The sequence below is a fragment of the Jaculus jaculus genome, chromosome 5, assembly GCF_020740685.1.
Source record: "Jaculus jaculus isolate mJacJac1 chromosome 5, mJacJac1.mat.Y.cur, whole genome shotgun sequence".
Classification (NCBI taxonomy): Eukaryota; Metazoa; Chordata; class Mammalia; order Rodentia; family Dipodidae; genus Jaculus; species Jaculus jaculus.
The window spans coordinates 58,830,555-58,855,087 of NC_059106.1; the positions used below are offsets into that span (position 1 = coordinate 58,830,555).

The 24,533-nt window shown below is 41.9% G+C and overlaps 1 protein-coding gene across 2 annotated transcripts in view; it reads left to right on the forward strand.

The window, feature by feature from the left end:
* Window positions 1-24,533, forward strand: part of Cep85 (centrosomal protein 85) — a 47,986-nt gene that overhangs the window by 15,303 nt on the left and 8,150 nt on the right. For both annotated transcript variants that reach the window (XM_004657489.2, XM_045150183.1), the window contains 8 exons: window positions 3,757-4,448; window positions 6,974-7,107; window positions 8,322-8,439; window positions 9,227-9,412; window positions 19,790-19,942; window positions 20,139-20,293; window positions 21,332-21,425; window positions 23,451-23,501. In XM_004657489.2, coding sequence (XP_004657546.1) covers window positions 3,757-4,448; window positions 6,974-7,107; window positions 8,322-8,439; window positions 9,227-9,412; window positions 19,790-19,942; window positions 20,139-20,293; window positions 21,332-21,425; window positions 23,451-23,501 — 1,583 coding nt within the window. The remainder of the gene's footprint in view (window positions 1-3,756; window positions 4,449-6,973; window positions 7,108-8,321; window positions 8,440-9,226; window positions 9,413-19,789; window positions 19,943-20,138; window positions 20,294-21,331; window positions 21,426-23,450; window positions 23,502-24,533) is intronic.

The following is a 24,533-nucleotide window of genomic DNA, read 5'->3' on the forward strand; positions in this document are numbered from 1 at the left end:
AAGGTTCTTTAACCAAATTGAGAATAGCATTAATATATGGGCATGAACATTAAGAGAAGTGCTTCCTGGGTAGTTTGGTGAGCATACTATATACATTTAGCCAGAAATTAGCAGACATTATACCCCTAAGGCTCATGACTACCCTGTTGTAGGTTTACAGAATTGTTTTGTTTGTAGTCCTAGCTGGCCTAAAACTCCATATGTAGATTAAGCTGATCTTAAATTCAGTCACTTAGCTGGGTGTGGTGACACATTCTTTAAATCTCAGCACTCAGGAGGCAGAGGTAGGAGGATCACTGGGAGTTCAAGGCTAGCCTGAGAGTACATAGTAAATTCTAGGTCAGCCTGGGCTAGAGTGAAATCCTACCTGAAAAAACAAAAATAAATCAAGTAATAAAAAATGGAGACTTTATTAAAAAAAACTAGCCACGTGTGGTAGCATGTACTTTTAATCCCAACACTCAAGAGGCAGAGGTAGGAGAGTTGCTGAGTTTGAGGCCACCCTGAGATTACATTGTGAATTCCAGGTCAGTCTGGACTAGAGTGAGACTCTACCTCAAAAAACAATAATCATTTGCCTCAGCTTCCCAAATATGTTGAGGTTATAGGGGAACTCAAGATGATTCTCCTACTCTGCCCCACACCCGGATTGCTTTTTTTGAAAAATATTTTATTTTTATTTATTTGAGAGGGGCAGAAAGATACAGGGAGAAAGAGAGAGAATGGCCTCCAGCCACTGCAAACGAATTCCAGACACATGGGCCATCTTATGCATCTGGCTTACATGGGTTCTGGGGAATCAAACCAAGGTCCTTTGGCTTTGCAGGCAAGTGCCTTAACCACTAAGCCATCTCTCCAGCCCAATTTTTTTTAATAAGTGAGAGAAAGAGAATTGGTGCTCCAGGGCCTCCAGCCATTGCAGTTGACCTCCAAATGTGACCTCGTTGTGTGCTTCTGCAAGCTTGCACATGTGCTGCTTTGTGCATCTGGCTTATCTGGGATCTGTGAGTCGAACATGGTTCCTTAGGCTTAGCAGGCAAGTGCCCTAACTGCTAAGCTATCTCTCTAGACTCTTCAACAACTCTTTCATTATTTATTTATTTTAGTTTTTTTTTTTATTTATAGTTTTTCAAGGTAGGTCTCACTCTAGCCCATGCTGACCTGGAATTCACTGTGTAGTCTCAGGGTGACCTCAAACTCACTGTGATCCTTCTACCTCAGCAATTTTAGGAAAGGACATAGAATCTGTCAGTAATTGAGTGGGCTTTGTGTTAGTAGAGAACCTTTTCCCATGGTAGACATGCTTGGTTTGGTAAAGAGTTAGGTTATAGTTGAGAAGAAATTTACATTCCTACCTCTTTATTTAGTTTTACTCCTATTAAAAGCATAGGTAGACCAGGTGTGGTGGCTCATATTTATAATCCCGGTACTTATTAGGCTGAGGTAGGAGGATTGCCCTGAGTTTGAGGCCAGCTTGGTCTTCAGAGTGAGTTCTAGGGTAGCCCAGGCAAGAGTGAGACCTTGCCTCAAAAAACAAACAAAAAAACTATTAGCTAGGCTTGGTGGTGCATTCCTTTAATCTCAGCATTCAGTAGGCAGAGGTAAGGGATCACTGAGTTTGAGACCAGCCTGGCCTACAGAGTAAGTTCCAGGATCTCTAAAGTGAGATCCTATCTCAGAAAATAACAATTTAAAAAACTATTAAAGGGCTGGCGAGATGGCTTAGCTGTTAAGGCCTGCAAAGCCTAAGGACCCAGGTTTAATTCTCCAGGTCCCACGTAAGCCAGATACACATGGTGGCACACGCATCTGAAGTTCGTTTGCAGTAGCTAAAAGCCCTGGGGTGCCTATTTTCTCTCTCTCTTTCAGTCTCTAATTAAAAAAAAAAAATCAGCCAGGTGTGGTGGTGCACGCCTTTAATCCCAGCACTTGGGAGGCAGAGGTAAGAGGATCGCCATGAGTTCAAGGCCACCCTGAGACTACATAATGAATTTCAGGTCAGCCTGGACTAGACTGAGACCTTACCTCAAAAAACTAAATATAAATAAATAATCTTTAAAAAAGCTATTAAAAGTAGCAATGGGGATATGACCTTATATTCCCATCTTACTTGCAAGCAAGCCCATTCTCCTAGTGTATTAGCTCTGTGGCCTTATAATCCTCTTCTGAGTTGTTCTTGAAAGTTTGACATCAATAGAAATGTGAACCTTCTTCAGGGCCAGTCAGAGAGTTGTTTCTACAACCAGGCAAGAACTACCAAAAATACAAATCTCGTTTAAAAGAAAGGTTAAAAACCTTAGTCTGGTATAAACAAGGAGGCAAACAGAAAGCAAAATATAAAATAGAGGATACCCACTTGAGAGTGCTCACTGTGCTAGAGTGAAATCTGAGAGTTACTAAGAATAACTTCCCATATCCAGGCAGTCAGGTCTGGGGTGTGGGAGAAAGAACAGTCCTGACTCAGATGCTGTGCTCCCTACCCTACTGAGCAGGACCAGCTATTCACATTATTCTTTAGACAGCTTAGATTCCTCCCTTACTTCATTTACTTTCATTGGGAAGTTTTTGGAGAGCACAGAGGATTTTCACACCTCTTGGAAAGGACATTCTTATTAGCTTCCTGAAGAGTAGGACCTAATCCATTTCCTTTAAAGTAAGTGATATTTTCTTTAAGATTTAAAAAATATTTTATTTATTTATTTGAGAGAGAATTGGTGCACCAGGGCCTCCAGCCGCTTGCAAGCAAATTCTAGAATCATATGCCAGCTTGTGCAGTTGGTTTACATGGGTACTGGGGAATCGAATTTGGGTCCTTAGACTTTGCAGGTAGGTGCCTTAACTGCTGAGCCATCTTTCCAGCCCAGTGATATTTTAATTTTTTAAAATATTTTATTTACTTATTTCAGAGAGAAAGGGATAGACAGATTGAGAGAGAGAATGGGCATGCCAACGCCTCTGGTCACTGCAAACAAACTCCAGACTCATGCACCACCTTGGGATTCAAACCCAGGGCCTTTGGCTTTGCCAGCAAGTCCCTTAACTGCTAAGCCATCTCTCCAGCCCTGTTAAATTTTTTTCTTTTAATTTGGCTTTCAGCTTTGCTTATTGACTAGCAAGATTTTTTATTGAAGTACAAAGGACATATAAATTAAAAGTGAAGCCATCATTATCTTTTAAAATATTATTTATTTATCTGTGAGCCATACAGAGAGAGAATGGGCATGCCTGGGCCTCACTGAGCACAAACTCTAGACCCATGTGTCATTTTTGTGCATCTGGCTTTATGTGGATGCTAGGGAATAAAACCTGTAAAGGCAAGCTTTGCAAGCAAGCACCTTTAATCATTGGGCCATCTCTCCATCCCCCATAATTGCTTTTTGCTGGTTTACCTGTTGAATAGCATTTGAGATATTAAAACACATCTCCAGGTTGCTATGTCATCCTGCCTAATCAAGCTCTATTTTTTCTTTCCTATCTTTGGGAGAGGGTTTGGGGGGTTGTGACAGTATCTCACTTTGTAACGTAGGCTGGTCTGGAACTCACAGTGTATAGACCATGCTAGACAGCATTCACCCAACTTATGCCTTCCAAGTGCTGAAATTATAGGCATGAGCTACCACTCCTAGCTCCTCCCTGATTTTCCTAATTGCTTTCTCTACCTGGCCTAAGCACAGCCAGAGGGTGTTTGGCATAGCAACCAAACTTAAGAAAGCTTGGTGTTTTAATTTTGACTCAAGAAAACTATTCTCTTCACAGATTTTTGCAGCTCAAATGGCAGCCCTTCTTTCCAGCCTATCAAAAGCCACATAACCATCCCAACAGCCCATGTGATGCCTTCTACTTTGGGAGCCTCTCCTGCCAAGCCAAATTCTACATCTGCTGGATCCTCTTCCTCCAAACTCCCTTTATCAGGCTTGGGTGAAAGTGTGGGGATGACAAGAAATGGGGATTTTGGTTCAGTGAAACGTTCTCCGGGCCTATCAAGAGATCTCATGTATCTCTCTGGTGCCACTGGAGAAAATGGGATTCAGCAGTCCTGGTTTCCAGCAGTGGGCCATGAGAGAGAGGAAGAGATGAGAAAATTTGATATTCCTAACATGGAGTCTACCCTCAATCAGTCAGCCGTAGAGACACTATATTCAGATCCTCACTACCGAGTTCATTTCCATAACCCAAGATCTGATACAAACAAAGAGTTGTATAAAGTATTGCCTGAGTCCAAGAAGGCACCAGGCAGTGGGGCAGTATTTGAGCGGAATGGACCACATGGAAGCAGCAGTGGGGTGCTCCCTTTGGGACTCCAGCCTGCTCCTGGGCTCTCCAAGCCTTTATCCTCCCAGGTGTGGCAACCAAACCCTGACCCTTGGCATCCCCGAGAACAGTCCTGTGAACTTAGTACATGTCGGCAACAGTTGGAATTGATTCGTTTACAGATGGAACAAATGCAGGTACAGACCTTTTCTTTGCATTTTGCATATTCTTTGTAGTCTTTGCCCTATAAGTTTTTATCTTTTATTTATTTGAAAGAGAATGGGTGCGCCAGGGCCTTTAGTCACTGCAAACGAACTCTAGACACATGTGCTATGATGTGCTTACATGGGTACTGAGGAATTGAACCTGGGTCTTTTGCAGGGTAAGCACCTTAACAGCTAAGCCATCTCTTCGTGACACTTGTGTGTGGAGTTCATTTGCAATGGCTAGAGCCCCTGTCACACCCATTCTTACTCTCTCTGTCTCTAATAAATAAATAAAAATAAGTCTTCATAAAAAAGGGGGGGGGCCTGGAGAGATGGATTAGTGGTTAAGTGCTTGCCTGTGAAACCTAAGGATCTTGGTTCAAGGCTTGATTCCCCAGTTCTCACATAAATCAGATGCACAAGGTGGCACATGCATCTGGAGTTCATTTGCAGTGGCTAGAGGCCCTGGTGTGCCCATTCTTTCTTTCTCTCTCTCTTTCTCCAGTTCTTTCTCTGTCTCTCTCAAATAAATAAAATAAATATAAATTTAAATTTTAAAAAAAGGTGAACGTTTTTTAAAAAAGAGTGAATATGGGAGTGTCAGAGCCTCTTGCCACTGCAAATGAACTCCAGATGTATGCACCACTTTGTGCATGCTCTATGTGGACACTGGAAAATCAAACTCAGGCCATCAGACTTTGCAAACAAGTCTCTTTAATAAATGATCAACCACTCCAGCCCTGCTAAGTTTTTTATTATTATTATTTTATTTATTTATTTTGGTTTTTCGAGGTAACCCAGGCTGACCTGGAATTCACTATGCAGTCTCAGGCTGGCCTCAAGCTCAGTGATACTCCTACCTCTGCCTGCTGGAGTGCTAAGATTAAAGGCATGCCACCACATCTGGCCAGTCCCTATAAGTTTGTTTATTTGTTTATTTATTTATTTTGATTTTTTTCAAGGTAGGGTCTCACTCTAGCCCAGGCTGACCTGGAATTCACTATGTATTCTCAGGGTGGCCTCTAACTCACAGTGATCCTCCTGCCTTTGCCTTCCAAGTGCTGGGATTAAAGGCGTGTACCACCATACCTGGTCCTGTAAATTTTGACTCTACTTTTTAAAAAAATATTTTATTTATTTATTGGAGGGGGCAAGAGAGACTAAGAATGGCCATGCCAGAGCTCTAGCCCCTGCACATGAACCCCAGACACATCCACCACCTTGTGCTTATGTGGGTCCTAGGGAATTGAACCTGGGTCTTTAGGTCTTCGCAGGCAAGCACCTTAACTGCTAAGCCATTTCTCCAGCCCAGTTTTAAAGAAAACATTAGTAGCTAGATGTGGTAGTGTACACCTTTAATGCTAGTACTCTAGAGGCTGAGGTAGGAGGATCTCTGAGTTTGAAGCCAACCTAGGACAACAGAATGAGTTCTAGATCAGCCTGGGCTAGAGTAAGACCCTACCTGGGGGGTGGAAGGAGAAAGAAAGACGTGTCTATACTTAACTTCTGCCTGCCTTTTTCTCTTTGTCTCTCTCAAATAAATAATTTTAAAAAATTTTTTGAAACTAGGATCTTATTGTGAGGATCCTATTGTGGGTATTTTTTTTTCATTTTTTTTAATTAACAACTTCCATGGTTATAAAAAAATATCCCATGATAATACCCTCCCTTCCCCCACTTCCCCCTTTGAAACTCCATTCTCCATCATATCCCCTCCCTATCTCAATCAGTCTCTCTTTTATTTTGATGTCATGATCTTTTCCTCCTATTATGATGGTCTTGTGTAGGTAGTGTCAGGCACTGGATATCCAGACCATTTTGTGTCTGGGGAATTAAAATATTTTTAAGTTGTTTTAAAAAAAAATCACAAAGAAAATATTTGTGAAGAAAGAAAGATGTTTGTACATAGGAAATGAAGATGTGAGCTCATGGTCATTGAATCTGGTGGTAGGCTAATAAAACATGAGATGGTTTTTTCACAGTAGAGAGTTACAAGGGAAAACCCAAAAAGTTAGAACACCTAACAGTAATTGCATATTTACTCTATCTGGGTACTTTTACATACAGAATTTACTTAATTCTCATAATACCTGATGTATTTGTAGAAACCCCTGCATATTTGTGGGGATTTCCCCCCCCCCCAATGAACTGCTTTTTTGTTCTTGTTATTTTGTTTAAGTCTGTGCTGTGCTGCTCAAGAGTGGGAAGGAAGGGGGGCAGGACATACTCTCCTTCCTTGTTGATGAGGACATCTTAGCTCCTGGTTTGCCTCTGTTACGAGATAATAAGTGATAAACTATAACTGACCTTAGAAACTAGAGCCCTTTTGAGCCAGTGTTTAGTTGGCAGAAATCTCCCTGGCAGGTTCTTTCCAGTCATGCATCAGAGCTAAAATTATTTCATAAACATGGGCTTTATCATTGGCTGAGCCAAGCTAGGCCTTGACTCCCAACATAGCTGGATATTCAGTTATTTTCAGGTGCCTATGGTCAAGATCAAAACTGTTTGTCTTCCAGCTTCAGAATGGAGCCATCTGCCACCATCCTGCTGCTTTTTCTCCTTTACTGCCCCCCTTAGAGCCAGCACAGTGGATCAGCATGTTGAGTACTAATGAACACCTTCTGAAGGAAAAGGAGCTCCTCATTGACAAGTAAGAAGGCAGGGTGTTACAAGACCAGGCTCTGCTCACCACTGAGGGCACATAATGAGGTCTTCCCAAGGGCAGATCTCCTGTCCCTGTTAGTCCACATTGCACTCCCTGCATTTAGGCTCCTGCCTTGCCTCAAGGTAAAGCCTGGTTGATAAGGAGTCTAGTTTTGTATCTTACTAATGTGACAGACTAGTCTCTCTGCTGAGGCTCTAGGGAGGGCCTACAGGGGATAACAGATCACTGCAGGTTTCCCTCTGCTATTTTCTCATTTGTTCTTCCTCCAGCGAAATGTGCTGTCTAGAACCTCCTTACATACTAGGGCTTGTATTGTATGGCAAATTCCTCCACATTGGAAGCTGTAAACAACTATTACCAACTTTATCCAAAGCAGCTGGAACAACTCATAGAAAAGGCATGGGGAGGATTATTAGACCTCCTTCCACCTGAGATCTCAGGCACCCCCTGTGCCAGCCATATGCCATGACACACAAGGTCTGTGGCCTTAGGAAGAGATAGTGCCTATAGAGGGTAAAAAGATCAAGTGACAATGAACGCCACGGAAGCTCTGCTTTAGGGATCTCCATGTTCTATAAGTAAGCCCTGACCCCAAGGCTGAGGGAAGAGCTTCCTCAGGGGTAATCCTGACACAGCTCTACCTAAGCAGCTATGTGGAGGTCATCATTCATGGTAGGATGAGACTTCTAGGTCTCCATACTCCTGGACAGAACAGGGAGCTCCTTGAAGCAGTTGTGGGGAAATCATTCAAGGTACAATGAGACTTCTCAGTGGTATGGCTGCTCTGCAGTGCCCGCTGCTATGTAACTAAGCCCTTACCCTGGGGAGGAGCATCCAAGGAGTAGTCTGGACACAGGGAACTCCTTGAAGTGGCCATGGGGAGGTTGTCATCCAGGATGGAATGATACATCTTGTTGATGTGGCTGCATTGGGGGGGGGGGGCGTCACGAAGTTCCTGTAAATAAGCCTTTACCCTGTTCTGTAGGTAATCCCAATAAACTCATTGGTTCACCAAACTGGTATTGGTGAAGTCATACTTTGGTCTGCCACCTGAGCCATATCTGGGGGTGAAGACATGATTGAATCTCCCTTGGGGAAAAGTTGCCTGTGACAGAATGCTATACATATGTTTAAGGAAATGTGCTCCTGTTTTAAAGGAATTAATGTTGGGATCCCAAGTCTGATTATGGCTTTTGCAGGCAGAGGAAACATATCTCTCAACTGGAGCAGAAAGTACGAGAGAGTGAACTACAAGTGCATAGTGCTCTTTTAGGCCGCCCTGCCCCCTTTGGGGATGTCTGCTTGTTGAGGCTACAGGTAAGTATCAGCAGTAGCCTGGATAGCATTTTGCTTATCAAACTCAGTGTTTTCCCTATGCTTAGATAATCAGGAGAAATCAAGTAATATAAATGACCTGCCCTCAAAAAGTAAACATATTAATTATAAAGCACATTATGCTATACCCACCCAAGGGTAGAAAAGACTAGAGGGAAGAACAGGTGAAAGTCCACTTGCCTTGGTATCAGGAAAGGAAGGCAGAGCATGGTAGATAGTAAGGTCCTAGCATATTCTTAGAAGTCTTAATCTGCCAGCCCTGGCCAAATGGAGAGAGGCACTGGGGGATTTAGAGCTGCTCTTGTCTTTTTTCTTGTATATCTAAGAATAGCTGTAGAAAACCATTAATAGGGATCGAGAGCTTGAGGAGAATTCTTTGTCACCCACCCTTCTGCAACTTGGGCTTTTGAATGATGGGAATTATTAGATTATTATTAGTACTGGCTTTGCCCCTCCCCCAAAAAAAATCACGAATGGAAAAGGCTTTTACAGAGATAGTTTAGTGCCCCAATTTACTAATGAAAACAATTGAAGTCCAATAAGGCAGAAGTACTTTCCTAAGATCATAGTATGTAGTGAGAGCTAAGCCCCAAGCCTGAGTCTTGTCTGTATGTCTTCCATTATGGTACAGCTCCCCAGGTACTGCTTTTAAAACAGTGGTTCTCAAATTTGAGTGTGCATCAGAATCACTTAGAGGGCTTGCTACCACACGTTATTTGAGAAAAGCTCAGAGTAGGGAATAGTTATATATTAAGAATCTTTTTGGCAGGAATTGCAGCGGGAGAACACTTTCTTACGTGCACAGTTTGCACAGAAGACAGAAGCCTTGAGCAAAGAAAAGATGGAGCTTGAAAAGAAACTCTCTGCTTCAGAAGTCGAAATTCAGCTCATCAGGGAATCTCTCAAAGTGACACTGCAGAAGCATTCAGAGGAGGCGAAGAAACAGGAAGAAAGGGTGAGTTGAGAAGTGATGGCTTTCTAAACCACAGAGGAGTTGGCAGTCAGCCCTTTCTGCCAAATGGCTTAGTCTATTTCTGGTCCTGTTCCTGGAACCAAGAGAAGTCTGTTAAGGGAGACCCTTTGACTTCGTACACAGGACCCACCTAGAAATGGAACTCCCAATTTCTGACTCATCTTCACAAGACTACTATGTCATAGAAAGTTTTACAATCCCCTCAGTATCCCAAATTCTAATGTGCTGCAAACTGGCTGGGGTGGAAAACCAGCCTGGGCAGTCATACAAGATGGCACTGTTGCAAGAGGTTAAAATACCTGTGAAAAATTTATTCTATCCACTCTGGTTTTTCTTTATCCTAGATCCCATGTATGCATCTAGTTTGGGAATTTGTCAGGGCTATTAGAACCACTTTAGGGCAAGATTGGTCATTTCCTGAGAAATTTTTGTTTTTGTTTTTGTTTGTTTTTTGTTTTTCAAGGTAGGGTCTCACTCTTGCTCAGGATGACCTGGAATTCACTAATCTCAGGGTGGCCTCAAACTCACAGAAGTCCTCCTACCTCTGCCTCCCGAGTGCTGGGATTAAAGGTATGCGCCACCACAACCAGCTTCAGAGAAAATATTTTTAAATCTTTAGTTTCTGTTGTTTCTTCCAATTCACAACTTTCTCTAAAGCACATGTTTTTGAAAGACCAGTTTAATAATGTTTAGCTCTGGGCTTCTCAACTATTTTTTTTAACTTCTTATAGCTTTATTTAATGAATAATTTCCTTGTAGAAACAAGGTTTCTACCAATTACATAAGAACAAATATATCACACACATTACCTTGTTAAACAAAGATTCTCTTTTTGTACACTCAAACTCATAAATAGGTCTAAAATTGGTAGTACCTATTATTTATTTTTATGGGTGGTTTTCCGTTTTATAAACTTCTCAGGGGAAGAGGTTCTGTGTTTCAGAGTGTCTGTAGTGTATACGCACACACACAATATTGTGGTATATCCTGATTCCAGAAGGACAGAATTGCCCTGCCATCTATCACATGACATCCACTGCAGCTGCCAGGCATTTTACAGGTACTCTTCTCCTGAGTTCAGTATATAGAACACATAATGCACAAGGATGATCCTAGTCTTGTCAAGCTATAATTTATTCACTTTTCTTCAAATAAAAATTTCCATTTCTTATCTCTTTGTCATATCCTTCCATTTTCTTCACTTGCTCGCATCTAGATTCCTACATAAGTTTAAAATTTCAAGGGTCAAAGGCTCATCTTTCCACTGAAAGGAAACATCTTCCCTGATTATTTTACCCTACAGTGACCTATGATCTGACATCCTTTAGCCTTCGTTAAGCATATGGCACTGCTTAATACTGTTCATTTATCTTTTCACAAGTTTTTGAGTTATCTGATTAGATTGCAAGCACCTTACAGACAGATTCCTATATTGCTTTCCCTATATTCCTCATAGGCATAATATTGGTTTTATGACCCAACATGATCTTTTCTTCCTATTATGATGGTCTTGTATAGGTAGTGTCAGGCACTGTGAGAACATGGACATCCACGCCATTTTGTGTCTGGAGGAGCACCTTGTAAGGAGTCCTACCCTTTGGTTCTTACATACTTTCTGCCACCTCTTCCACAGTGGACCCTGAGCCTTGGAACATGTGATAGAGCTCTTTCAGTGCTGAGCACTCCTCTGTCACTTCTCAGCACCGTGGTGCCTTCTGAGTCATTCCAAGGTCACTGCCATCTGAAAAAAGAAGCTTCTCTAACCAAAAGTGAGAGTAGCATTAATATAAGGGTATGAACATTCAGAGAAGTGCTTACTGGGAAGTTTGGTGAGCATAGTACATACATTTAGCCAGACAACAGCAGACGTTACACCCCTATTACTCATGACTACCCCTGTTGCAGGTTTTCAGTATCAGGAATGTATTCCCTCCTATGGAGCAGGCCTCCAGTCACATTAGAGGGTAGTTGGTTTTCCCCATAACAGATGTGCTACTATTGCACCAGTTGGCTCATTTAGCTTGGCTGGCCAAATATAAGGCTTACAGTGGTCACTGTTGGGTATCTTCACTGGTGATTTCTCTCTTCCATTGAACTGCATGCAGTGTGGCTTTTTCCACCTTTTTGTCAGCTGGTCTACATGGAGGAGGTTTTCAGCTCAGCTCCAGCAGGATTTCTCAGTGACCTTGCAGCCCAAGTATGTGCAGTCTTCTGCAGTAGGTCTTACTATTCCTGGTAGGAAACCAAGGGCTTCAGCAATGGCCTGCAATGTTTTGGGAGCATCAGGGACCTTCCTGGCCAACAACTCAGTGGAAGGTCCATCCCTGGCACTGAAAATTTTTTAGTGACAATCCATGACTTCTAAGTGTTCCATTGTCCAAAAAAGTAGGTTTCCATATGATTTACTTATATCCTCTTAGATTTTGATAGCACTCCCTCCACCTTTCCTTTACTCAGTCTCTTCCCCTGACCTCACTTAGAACTTTTCACCCCCATTAATCTGTTCTTTTATTTACATATATACAATACCATCATATTAAGTCTTCTCTCCCTTTCTATTCCCTTTATATCTCCTTTCTAGCTTACTGACCTCTGCTACTGAGTTTTATTCCTACTCCTATTCCTAGAACCCCAATCATTCGTAGCTAGGCTCCACGTATGAGAGACCATGTGACATTTGGCTTTCTGGGTCTGGGTTACCTAGCTTAGAATAACACTGGCTCAGGCTGACCTGGAATTCACTATGTAGTCTCAGGGTGGCCTCGAACTCACGGTGATCCTCCTACCTCTGCCTCCCAAGTGCTTTAAGGTAAAACATTAGGTTGTTTACTTGAGACCTTTCTGATTTCTTAATATAGGCACTTACTTAAAGCTTTAAATTTCCCTCTTAGGACTGCCTTCATTGTGTCTCAAAGGTTTTGGTATATTGTGTTCTCATTATCATTTGACTCTATGAATTTTTTAATTTCCTTCTTGATTTCTTTATTGACCTATTCTTCATTTAGTAGTGTATTGTTTAGTTTTCCATGATTTTGCATATGCTCTATAGCTTTTCTTACTATTGATTTGTAGTTTGATCCAATTGTGATCAGATAGAGTGCAAGAATTATTTCAATTTTCCAGTATTTGTTTAGATTGCTTTGTGTCATAATATATGGTCTGCTGAAAAAAAATGTATGTTTTGCTACATTTGGATGAAATGTCTTGTATATATCTGTTAGGTCCATTTGTTCTATGACCTCATATTCAGATGCATCTCTGTTTATTTTTTTGCCAGGATAACCTGTCAGTTGATGAGAGTGGGGTGTTGAAGTCAGCCACTACAACTGTTTAGTGTTATCTGTGACTTTAGTTCTAGTAGTGTTTGTTGATGAAGTTGGGATCCCCATGTTAGGTGCATATATGTTTAGGATTATAATGTCCTCTCGTTGGAGTGTCCCTTTAATCAATATAAAGTGACCTTTTTTATCTTTCCTGACTCATATTGGTCTGAAGTCTACCCTGTCAGAAATTAGGATAGTGGCCCCTGCTTGTTTTCTAGGCCATTTGCTTGAAACACCATTTTCTAACCTTTCACCTAAGATAGTGTCCATCCTTGGAAGAAAGGTGAGTTTCTTGGAGGCAACAAATTGAAGGATCCTTCTTTTTAATCCAGTCTGCAAACTTAAGTCTTTTGGTTGGGGCATTGAGGTTGTTGATATTAAGAGTTATTATTGAAAAGTGTGTATTTATTTTTGTCATTTTTCTTGTTTTGTAGTTCTTCTGGTTTTACCTGTGCTCTTTGTATTAACTAGTATTTGAGTATGATGTGTTTTTCCCAGGTTCCTTATATGTGTGCTTTTCTTTCTCTTCTGCATGGAAGATTCTTTCATGTATTTTCTGTAGAGCTGGTTTTGTCTTCAAATATTCCTTTAGCTTGCTTTTGTTGTGGAATGTTCTTATTTCTCCATCTATTTGAATGGATAGCTTTGCAGGATAAAGTAACTTTGGTTGACAGTTGTTATCTTTCAGAATTTAGAATATATCATTCCAAGCCCTTCTGGCTTTTAAAGTTTGTGTTGAGTAATCAGCTGTGATCCTGATGGGCTTGCCTTTGTATGACTTGATTTTTCTATCTAACTGCTTTTACTATATTTTCTTTGGTTTGTATGTTTGGTAGTTTAATTATAGTATGGCAAGGAGAGGTTCTTTCCAGGTTTTGTCTATTTGGTGTTATAAAGGCTTCCTGTATCTGTATTGGCATCTCTTTCCCAATTTGGAGGACTTTTTTTCTATGATTTTGTTGAAAATTCCTACTATACCTTTGGAATGAAATTCTTCTCCTCCTACTATACCCTGAATTCTTATGTTTGATCTTTTTATAGTGTCCCAAATATCTTGAAATTTCCATTCATACTTTCCTGTTAGTTTGTCTTTTTCTTTGTTGGACTGTATTACATCTGCCACCTGGTCTTCTAATTTAGATATTCTGTCCTCTCCTTCTTACATCCTACTGGTGAGATTTTCTACAGTGTTTTTTTTTTTTTTGTTTTGTTTTTTTTTAATTTCACTGACTGTGTTCTTTCTAGTATTTCTGACTGGTTTTTCTTTATTACTTCCTTATTTATGTCTTGTGTTGGCCTCCTTATTTCATTAAGTTGGTTTCCTATGCAAGAGTAGGTATTATGACAACCAGATCCTCTAACCAAGTTGCAGTCCCTAAGGATGTGTGTTGCCCCACACCCTTAATCCTGTCAACTAGGAGGCTAAGATTTCTGGTCTGTAGAGGGTTCCAAGTCAGCTTGTGACCAGGTATATTTCCCCAGTGAATGACAGAAGAGGAAACAAACGCACTATAAATCAGAAAGCAACAAGTGGCAAGCCCAAGATACAGCTTATTTAAGAATGGCATATCCAACCATCCATCAGATTTAACATATAATTTACCCTGACATGGAAGATACAATTAGCGCTTCTGATTCAAGCCTATATACTAGGCTTATTTGTTGGGTACTGATCTGATGTAATCTCATTAACCTTTTGGGGTGGCTTTGGTCCCAGTTATGCTGCACTCCTGCTTGGGTCCCTCTTTGCTGCACTTTGGGCTCAGGTAGGCTGCCTGGGTTGGTGAGTCGTTGCTTTGATTGCCTGTGCCGGGTGCTATGTAGGTGAGCTCCCTTCCCTAGGTCTGGTGCTTGCTGGCACTTGTGCTGGTGGTGGGGGAGGGGAGGCTGTGGATGGTGGCTGAAGCTCTCCTGTTGGTCCTCACAATTCTCTTCCTCAGGAGCCGCTTCGATGGTCCCTGCTGTTTTCCCTTGAGTTTGTGAGGAGGCTGGTGTGAGTGAAAAATCCCCTCACCTGGTTCTTCCTGGGGCTCAGGCCAAGCCTTGCGGCTATGGCCACAGGGACCTGGTCCCACTGCTGCTGGAGCCACTTTTGCCTGCTTCTGTGGTCTCTAGATACTGTGAATCTTTCCTACTTCTCTGCTGCAGTTGGTAATTTCTTACATACCTCACTTTTTAGTAGAAGAATATATTTTACTGGTTTTTTTTTTTTTTTGGTTTTTTTTTGGCTTTTTCTCCCCTAGGCTGCTTTGGCGTGATTCCTACACTGCCATCTTAACTGAAAGTCTGTTTTATTTTTTTAATATATTTTTTGTTTTTATTTGTTTGTTTATTTGAGAACAACAGATAGGGAAAGAGAGAGAGAGAATGGGTACACCAGGGCCTCCAGCCACTACAAATGGACTCCAGATACATGTGCACCTTGTACATCTGGCTTATGTGGGTACTGGGGAATCAAACATTGAACCGGGGTCCTTAGGTTTCACAGGCAAGCGCTTAGCTGCTAAGCCATCTCTCCAACCCTAGTTTATTTTATTTTTGAGGTAGAGTCTCACTCTAGCCCAAACTGACCTGGAATTCCCAGGCTGTCCTCAAACTCACAGTGATCCTCCTACCTTAATTTCCCAAGTGCTGGAACTATAGATGTTCCCCACCACACCTGGCGTCTCAACTTGTTTTTGCTTTTCAAAGTATGGTCTTGCTCAGACTGACCTGGAATTCACTATGTAGTGAGGGTGACCTCCTGTGTGCTAGGATTAAAGGCATGAATTTCACTGAAAGATCACTAAACTTTGACTGTGCTTTTCACCAGGGAACTCAAATGTCAGCATATGAATGTTTTACCTCATTTTCTCTAGAAAAGAATTTTAGCCTGGTGTGTTGGCATATGCCTTTAGTACCAGAATTCAGGAAACTGAGATAGGAGAATTACTGTGAGTTTGAGGACAGCCTATGCTAGAGTGAGCCCCTGCTTGAAAATAAAATAAAATATTAAATTAAATAAATAAGAAGCTTCAACCTGCTGCCTGGTGGCGATGCTGGAAGACAGAATGTTTTTGGCCTTTGGATTCTCCATGTTGGCAGGAGATAGAGTGCTATGCATAGATTTTTCCACCTCAGTACTTTACCTGTTCTGTTTTGTGTGACTGATACCCTGAGTCTAAACTCTTAAATTTGATTTCTCAGAGAATATATCTCCATTTTCCTGTGTAGAAGGTATAGGGCAAAAGTGGTATTCAGTTAACTTGGACATAGATTTCCAATGAATTCCCCTATTTTTTAGGTCTATAATTTGAACTTGCCTCCAGAGATAGCCATGTGTTTCAAGTACGATGCTCTTGGAAGTTGTGTAAAAGGCACATTGTCTTCCAAGTTGTCTGTAATTCCCACTGCAGATTGTGAATCCTCTGTCTCATGTCATTTAATGTTCCTCTGCCTACTTCCATGTTAAAATCAAAACATGTTAAAATCCCACATACATTGTTATTGCTCTATGCATGTATATGTGTTGTTGCAGTGCCCATGCACTTTCCTGTGGCAGCCAGGAAAAATACTGAGTGTCCCTCTCCAACACCTTCCTGTTCCTTTGTGGTGGAGTCTCTTACTGATTCCACAGCCTACTGTATGTGCACCCCAGTGATTCAGTCTCCACAGGACTGGGTTACAGGTGTGCCTGGCCAAACCCAGATGTTTTACCTGGATTCTACAGATTGCAACTCGGGCAGTCTCAGGCCCTATCAGGACCTCATGCTTGCATAGGAAATGCACTTAGCCACCAGAGATCAAGAGCCATCTCTCCAGCCCCTTGTTGTTTTGGGTGGTGTTATATATCCTGGCTAATCTGGTATTCACTGTATAGTCCTGCTGTCCTTAGATTTATCAGTCCTACTGCTTCCACCTCTGAAGTGCTGGGATTATGAACTGGAATTACAGGCATACACCACCATTTTCAGCTCATATATGTTTGTCTCCTTTCTTACTATCTTTGGGTTGTTTCTTGTTTGGTTGGTTTGTTTTATTTCCTATTGTTTTTGTTTGTTTGTTTTGAGGCAGGGTCTCACTGTAGCCTAGGTTGACCAGAAATTAACTATGTAGTCTCAGAGTGGACTCGAACTCCTGTTGATCCTCCTACCTCTGCCTTTTGAGTGTTGGGATTAAAGGCCTGTACCACCATGCCAAGCATTTTCCAACAATGCTTTTTTTCTAAAATTGTTTAAAATTTTTATTTATTTAAATTTTTTTAAAATTAAGTTGAGATAGAAAGAAGCAGAGAGAGAATGGGCTTGCAGGGGCCTCCAGATGCTGCAGACAAACTCTGCCACCTTGTGCATCTGGTTTATGTGGCTCCTGGTGAATTGAACCTGAGTCCTTTGGCTTTAGAGGCAAATGCCATAGCCGCTAAACCATCTCTCCAGCCCTAATTTTTATTTATTTGAGAGAGAAAGAGAGAATAGGGGCACCAGGGCCTCTAGCCACTGCAAATGAGCTCCAGATGCATGTGCCACCTTGTGCATTTGGTTCACGTGGTTGCTGGGGAATTGAACCTGGGTCCTTGGGCTTTACAGGCAAGTTCACCACTAAGCCATCCCTCCAGCCCCATCATCTCCTTATTGAATGCTTGCTCTATGCCAAGCATTGGTGCTATACTTTAGGTACATGAAAATTTAGCACAGTGGACATAGATAGCCCTTCTTCTCAAAGAGTTTATAGCTCATTAACTCTTCCAGATGATTGCTCAGCTTTTATCATGTACAGTGTTTAGGGAATAGCATATTACCTTTCTCAACAGAACATATCAGACTGGTTGTATGCCTGTTGGGATATTGTGTATGCTACTAAAAATTCAGCTGTGATGCAGACCACTTGGGAGTTAACTCACAGGTTTAAAGGTGCTGTCCTCGGGCTGGAGAAATGGCTTAGCAGTTAAGGTTCTTACCAGTGAAACCTAAGGGCCTAGGTTTGATTCCTTAGAATCCATGTAAGCCAGATGCACAAGGTCATACATGCTTCTTGAGTTCATTTGAGTTCATTTGCAGTGTGAAGGTCCTAGCACACCCATTCTCTCTCTCAAATAAATGTGTTTTTTTTTTGTTGTTGTTGTTACTGTTTTGTTTTGAAGTTTAGGGCTGGAGAGATGTCCTAACAGTAAGGCACTTGCCTACAAAGCCTAAGGACCCATGTTTCTCCAGGTCCCATGTAAGTCATGCACACAAAGTGGTGCACATCTGGAAATCAGTTGCAGTGGCTGGAGGTCCTGGCATACCAGTTCTCTCTCTCATGTTGTCTCGCTCATTAAAAAAAGGGGGGACTGGAAAGGTGGCTTAGCGATTAGGGCGCTTGCCTGTGAAGCCTGAGGACATATATTGGCTCTTCAGGGCCCATGTAAGCCAGACGCACAAAGTGACGCAAGTGTGGAAGGTCACATGCACACAAGGTGGCACACATCTGGAGTTAGCAGTGGCTGGAGGTCCCTTCTTTCTCTCACTCTCACCCTCTCGCATTAAAAAAAAAAAAAGGCCAGTCTGTTGACATTGCCTCAAAAAAAAAAAAAAGTTTTAAAGTTGCTGTCCCCAACAAGATACACTTACTTCATATTCTGACTGTGAAGTCTGAGTTCCTGGAGCACTGGCACAAATCCAGGTACTCTTGACTCCTTCAAATTCAGTAATTCTAGTCAGGCATGGTGGCACATGCCTTGAATCTCAGCACTTGGGAGGCAGAGGTAAGAGGATCACCATGAGTTCGAGGCCACCCTGAGACTACATAGTGAATTCCAGGTCAGCCTGAGATACAATAAAACCCTACCTTGTTGGAAAGAATGTAAGAGCCAAAGGAAGGGAGGACTCCTTACAACATGCTTCTCCAGACACAAAATGGCCTGGATATCCGTGACCTCACAGTGCCTGACACTACCTACACAAGACCATCATAATAAGAGGAAAAGATGATGACATCAAAATAAAAGAAAGACTGATTGAGAGGGGAAGGGGCTATGATGGAGAGTGGAGTTTCAAAGGGGAAAGTGGGGGAAGGGAGGGCATTATCATGGCATATTGTTTACAATTATGGAAGTTGTTAATAAAAAAATATATTGGGTTAGAAAAAAAATCAGTAATTCTAGAATGACTCTTCTAAGTCCAGACACAGGCACTACTATACTGTGATTATAGTTTCCAAGGTCTGTTGTTACTGTTTTACGACATGGTCTCAGAATGTTTCCTAGGCTGAATTCAGGCTTCTAGATTCAAGTGATCCTTTCACTCCAGCCTTCTGAGTAGCTGGCTGTACAAGTACATGCCACCACACCCAGCCTGATTATAGTATGCTAAAAGATAAAAATCAGGAACAGCCTGATGGTGAGACATGGAGAGAGCCTGGGAATGTCTTGGAAGCAGTGCCATCTCCTCAAGGAATCAGGGTGTGTAACCCTTCTTGCACATCCCATATATGTTCACCATCAGGAAGCTCCACCCAGGCCTAGGTCTCAATTTTTAAAACTGGTCATACTTTTACATGTTTTAAAATTCCAAAAATATAAAAGATATAGTGAAAATTATTCCTTGGACTTGTGTCCTTAGGCTTCACAGGCAACCACCTTAACAGCTAAGCCATATCTCTCCAGCCCTTTTTTCTTGTGTGTGGGGGGGCAGATTTCAAGGTAGGATCTCCCTGTAGCCCTGGCTAACCTAGAATTCACTATATAGTCTTAGGCTGGCCTCAAACTCACGATAATCCTCCTACCTCAGCCTCCAAAGTGCTGGGATTAAAGGTGTACATGACCATGTCCAGCTAGTACTGCCAGTTTTAAAAAAATACTTTAGGAACCTTTCATTCCTACCATTGACTGGAAAGTTCAGGAGGGTTCTGTGCAGTTTATGTCTCAAACCAAAGTGGCAAAATTTGATTAGCTTCCTGCTTTCATTGCAATAGAACAAACATGCATAGCTTTAAGTGCAGAGGTAGTAGTCACTTTGAAAAATGTTCTGGGTTCTAGAGGAGTAAATGGAAATAGACTCTTGACATTTTTTTTCTCTAGGTCAAAGGTCGTGATAAACATATCAATAATCTGAAAAAGAAATGTCAGAAAGAATCAGAACAGAACCGAGAGAAGCAGCAGCGTATCGAGACCTTGGAGCGATATCTAGCTGACTTGCCTACCCTGGAAGACCATCAGAAGCAGAGCCAGCAGGTAGCAGCAATCTCTGGCCATACCTGTAGCAAGTAGGGAATGGCCAGGCAGGTGAACTTTCTCATTCTCTGTGGCTTCCTGAAAGGAATATTCTAAAGGAGTCAGATTCATGTCTGTCAAATTTGCAACTAGATTTTTTTAGGTACCTACTCACTCTTCCTTGGCTTATTGACCTAAAGGGATCCTGTCTCTTAAGCTTCAGGATGCTGAGTTGAAGAGCACAGATCTGCAAGAGAGAGTGACTGAGCTGGAGAGTTTGCTGGAGGAGACCCAGGCTACCTGCAGAGAGAGGGAGATTCAACTTGAAAGCTTAAGAGAGAGAGAAACAGAATTCATCTCTGCTAGACATAGGTAATACCTGCTGTGGGACCAAAGAAAGGGTAAAGAGGTTAGTTTAGGTGCTAGCTCCCCATTCGCTTATTTGTACGACTTGGAGTGAATGTACAGATCCCTTCACTTTTTTGAGCTTCATTTTCTTTGGATTGTAATGATAGGAAAGGGCAGGGGATTTGTCTCTGGTGTAGTAGGGCTTATCATTGAATCCTGGTGCTAAAGTCTGGGAATTAGCCACATTTTAACCCTTTAAGCTAAACACTACCAAGAATACCTATTTCTTATCAGTCCTGGGAAGTGCTCTTGATTACTAGGACAGGTTCTAAGAGGAGAAAAAGGTGCTATAATGTACTCTCAGAGCATCAGAAGCAGTTTCTGAAAATAAGGGCTGTTTCAACAGTCTCTTGGACTAAATTGTTTAATAAGTATACTAAATTTCTCATACATTTAGCCACAGTGTTCTCTTTAGCTCAGAAGATGGTCCATGTTGGAAGTGATTGTGAGTGACCCATTAGAGAAGGCCATTGGTTTGAGTCAGAAGCAGAGTTGGGAGAAAAAATTGGTTCTGACCTAGACAATACATACTTAAAAAAAAAAGTTACTATGTTTGAAACAGAGTTTAATTTATATCCCTAACTAACTTGGTAGTTATAGCCCAGGCTAGCCTGGAACTCAGCTGCAGTCTTCCTGCCTCAGCCTCAAAGTACTTGGATTATAGGTTTTTATGTCACTCCACCCAGTTAGTTTTTTTGTAGTTTTGAAAATTTCTACAGTATATATGTGTGACCTTTATAGTCTAGGTATATGTAACAAATGCCTAATTTTTAAATATCAAAACAAATAATACAAGAGTCTTCGGCAAATAGAGAATTGATGGGACATTGTATAGATTCTGTCTTCTTTCTATGACTCTATACACCACATTCTCTGCAGCCACTGTGGCTAGGAGGGCCTAAGTAAATGTCTTGTTCCAAGGATAAGTAAATGGCAGAGCCAAGACTCCAAGCCATGTTTCTGTCTTCAAAGTTCTAGAACTTTTAAGACATTGTCTTTCAGCCTGCAAGATAAGCAGTCTGTGGAGGAAGCCAGTGGAGAAGATCTCAAAGTAGAAACAGAGTCCAGGCAGAAGGAATGTGATTCTCTCCGAAAGGTAACTGAGGGGATGTCTAGGCTATAGTGAGGGGTAGGCTTGGAGGTAAGAAGATTGTGTACTGGCAAAGAACCATGAATTCCTGGTCGGGAGCCATTTCTGCAACTTGGGCTTTCAATCTACGATATGCTCTCTAGACTTCTCCCTCTCCTAAGAAATCACCCCTGCATAATAAATAGTATTTCAGACATTCAGTCTTAGAACAAGCAAACAACTCGTCGGGGATAGGGGATATAGGTAGAAGTTCAGGAGGGCATACCTCTCACCATTCAGACCAGATGACCCAGAACTGTGTACTGAAGCATGGTGCACCGCAGTTATGGCTCAGACATTTTTATCGCTGCTTGTATACATCAGAAAGTTTTAACCAATGAGGTGGCTTGGTTTCTTAACTCAGTAGGGAATAGGAATAGGTTACCCCCCCCCCAAAAAAAAAAACAAAACACCCAGGGGCTAGAGAGATGGCTTAGCAGCTAAGGCACTTGCCTAAGGGCTTGGGTTTGACTATCCAGGTCTCACATAAGCCAGACACAGTGATATAGACGTGTGCACAAGGGGGTATCCGTATCTAGAGTTCAATTGCAGTAGCTGGAGGACCTGGCAAGACAGTTCTCTATCCCACATTAAAAAGTAAAAATAGCGGGGCATGGTGGCATACGCCTTTAATCCCAGCACTCAGGAGGCAGAGATGGGAGGATCGCCGTGAGTTTGAGGACCTGAGACTACAAAGTGAATTCCAGGTCAGCCTGAGCCAGAGTGAGACTCTACCTCGAAAAACAAAAATAAATAAATAAATAATAAAAATAGAAAATAATTTTTAAAAACCCAGAGATAGAGTTGGGCATGGTGGCACATGCCCACACTTTAATCCCAGCACTTGGGAGGCAGAGCTAGGAGGATTGCTGTGAGTTCCAGGCCAGCCTGGGACTACAGAGTGAGTTCCAGGTCAGCATGGACTAGTGTGAGACCCTACCTTAAAAAATAAAAATAAACAGGGCTGGTCCTTAGTGGCCAAAGGACCTAGGTTTAATTCCCAGGACCCATGTAAGCCAGATGCTCAAGGTGGCACATGAGTCTGGAGTTCATTTGCAGTGGCTGGAGGCCCTGGCATGCCCATTCTCTCTCCATCTCTCAAATAAATAAAAATTAAAAAATAAAAAACAAAAGCAACCTGAAATAGTTTAGAGAATATCTGAGCTCTTGAGGGGCATGAAGCTGGGACTTTTTAAGCTGTCTTTTTTTTATAGTCAGTGTGACCAAAACTAACAACAGCCATCATAGTCCTGAATAGGGTAGACTCAGTAGCTCAGATGTTAGCCATAGCCTTTTCCAAATATCTTCATGTGTCTTGGCTATGTATAAAGTGTATGCCAAGCTGGAGAGATTGTTCAGTGGTTAGGATACTTTCCTGCAAAGCTTAACAACTGACATTCAATTCCCCAGTACCCACATAAAGTTAGATGCACAAAGTGGTGCATGCATCTGGAGTCGATTTGCAGCTGCTATGGGCCCTGGCACACAAATTCTTGGGGGGGGGTGTCCTTGCAAATGAATAAAATTCTAAAACATATTTCAAAGTGTATGCCATTGGCCTGCAGTTATTAGGAAAAGGTCCCCCTCCTCCCAGTAATGATCACTGAGTCCATACCGCATTGGTGTGTAAAAATCTGTGTAATTAGCCTGGTGTGGAGGTGCACACCTTTATTCCCAGTACTTGGGAGGCAGAGGTAGGAGGATTGCCATGAGTTCAAAGCCATCCTGAGACTGGGCTAGAATGAGACCCTACCTCAAAAAAAAAAAAAGGAATTGGAACATAGTCTTAGGGATGTGAAACTGGATAGCCAAGATCAGGAGTCTTGAGTTAGATTTCTATAAATTGAGCCAAACTAATCTTTAGTCTCAAAATTAATGTGCTGCAGCTAGTGGGGCTGATCACCAGAGCATAGATCCTAGTGCAGTTCCTTGCCCTCTGGCTTTATCATCAGCCTTGTGCTTGCAGTCTTCCCCAATAACTTTGCCTTTCAGATTGTGGAGAAGCAACAGCAGAAGATGGAGCAGTTGCACTCACAAGTACAGGTGAGCAGTAGTTCTTAGTACATGGAGGGCAGGACTTACTGATGGAAACTGGGATTTAGCTAACATTTCATTCCCTTCTCTGCCATGTGATTTACTTGGTGTTACAGGTACAAGAATGGAAATTGATTGGTGCTTTTGAGCTTACTGTCTTGTTGAGAAGACAAATAGGATAGAAATTTGAGCACAGTGCTGTGAGAGCAGTGTTCATATCATCTTGTGGGGTTGGTGAACACAGAAGAGCCAGCAGGAGGAGTGGGTAGGTCAAGGACAGCTTGTTGGAGATCCTGAGCCTTAGAAGTAAAGTTAGATAGGCAGAGGAGCTGGGTAGGGTCATGCTGGAATCCAGTAGAGAGAACATTAAGACATGAAATGGCATTATTTGAACATGAACCTATAAGCAGTTTGACATTTTGAAGTATAGTCATGTACTGCCTGATAGTAGAACTACATTTTGAAACATGCGATGTCACCATTTCTCAGCCTTTTGGCTAAGACCAAGTAAGAAGTATGATTTCATTGTTGTGAGGCCATAATAAAATATACCTGCATAGACTAATCACTAGATGGTGTCTTACAGGACCAGTCAGAATCAATGATGCATTCCATCATTGATCAAGAGAACCTTACACAATGCATGACTGTTAAATGTAAGGTGTGAATGGAGAGGTGGGCATGCCAGGTTATGTAAGGGCATTATCTATTCAACTGTGTTAGCTTTTAATCTTTAGATAGATAATAGGAAACTATTAGAGCATTTAATTATGGTGTGATATGGTCAGGTTTGTAATTTAGGCTCAACTATGGAAAATTGGCAGCTGGGAAGAAGGCAGCCAGGGGACTTGTAGTAATTCTGATGAAATGCTGAGGAAGGGAAAGCATCCTAAGGTGGTAGTGCAGCATGGCGGAGACATGAGGGGACAGGTGGGAGTTACTTTTAGGAGAAATCCATGACTGATGAAGAATTAAGGAAAGGGGGGAGGGAGGGAATTACCATGGGATTTTTTTTTATAATCATGGAAAATGTTAATAAAA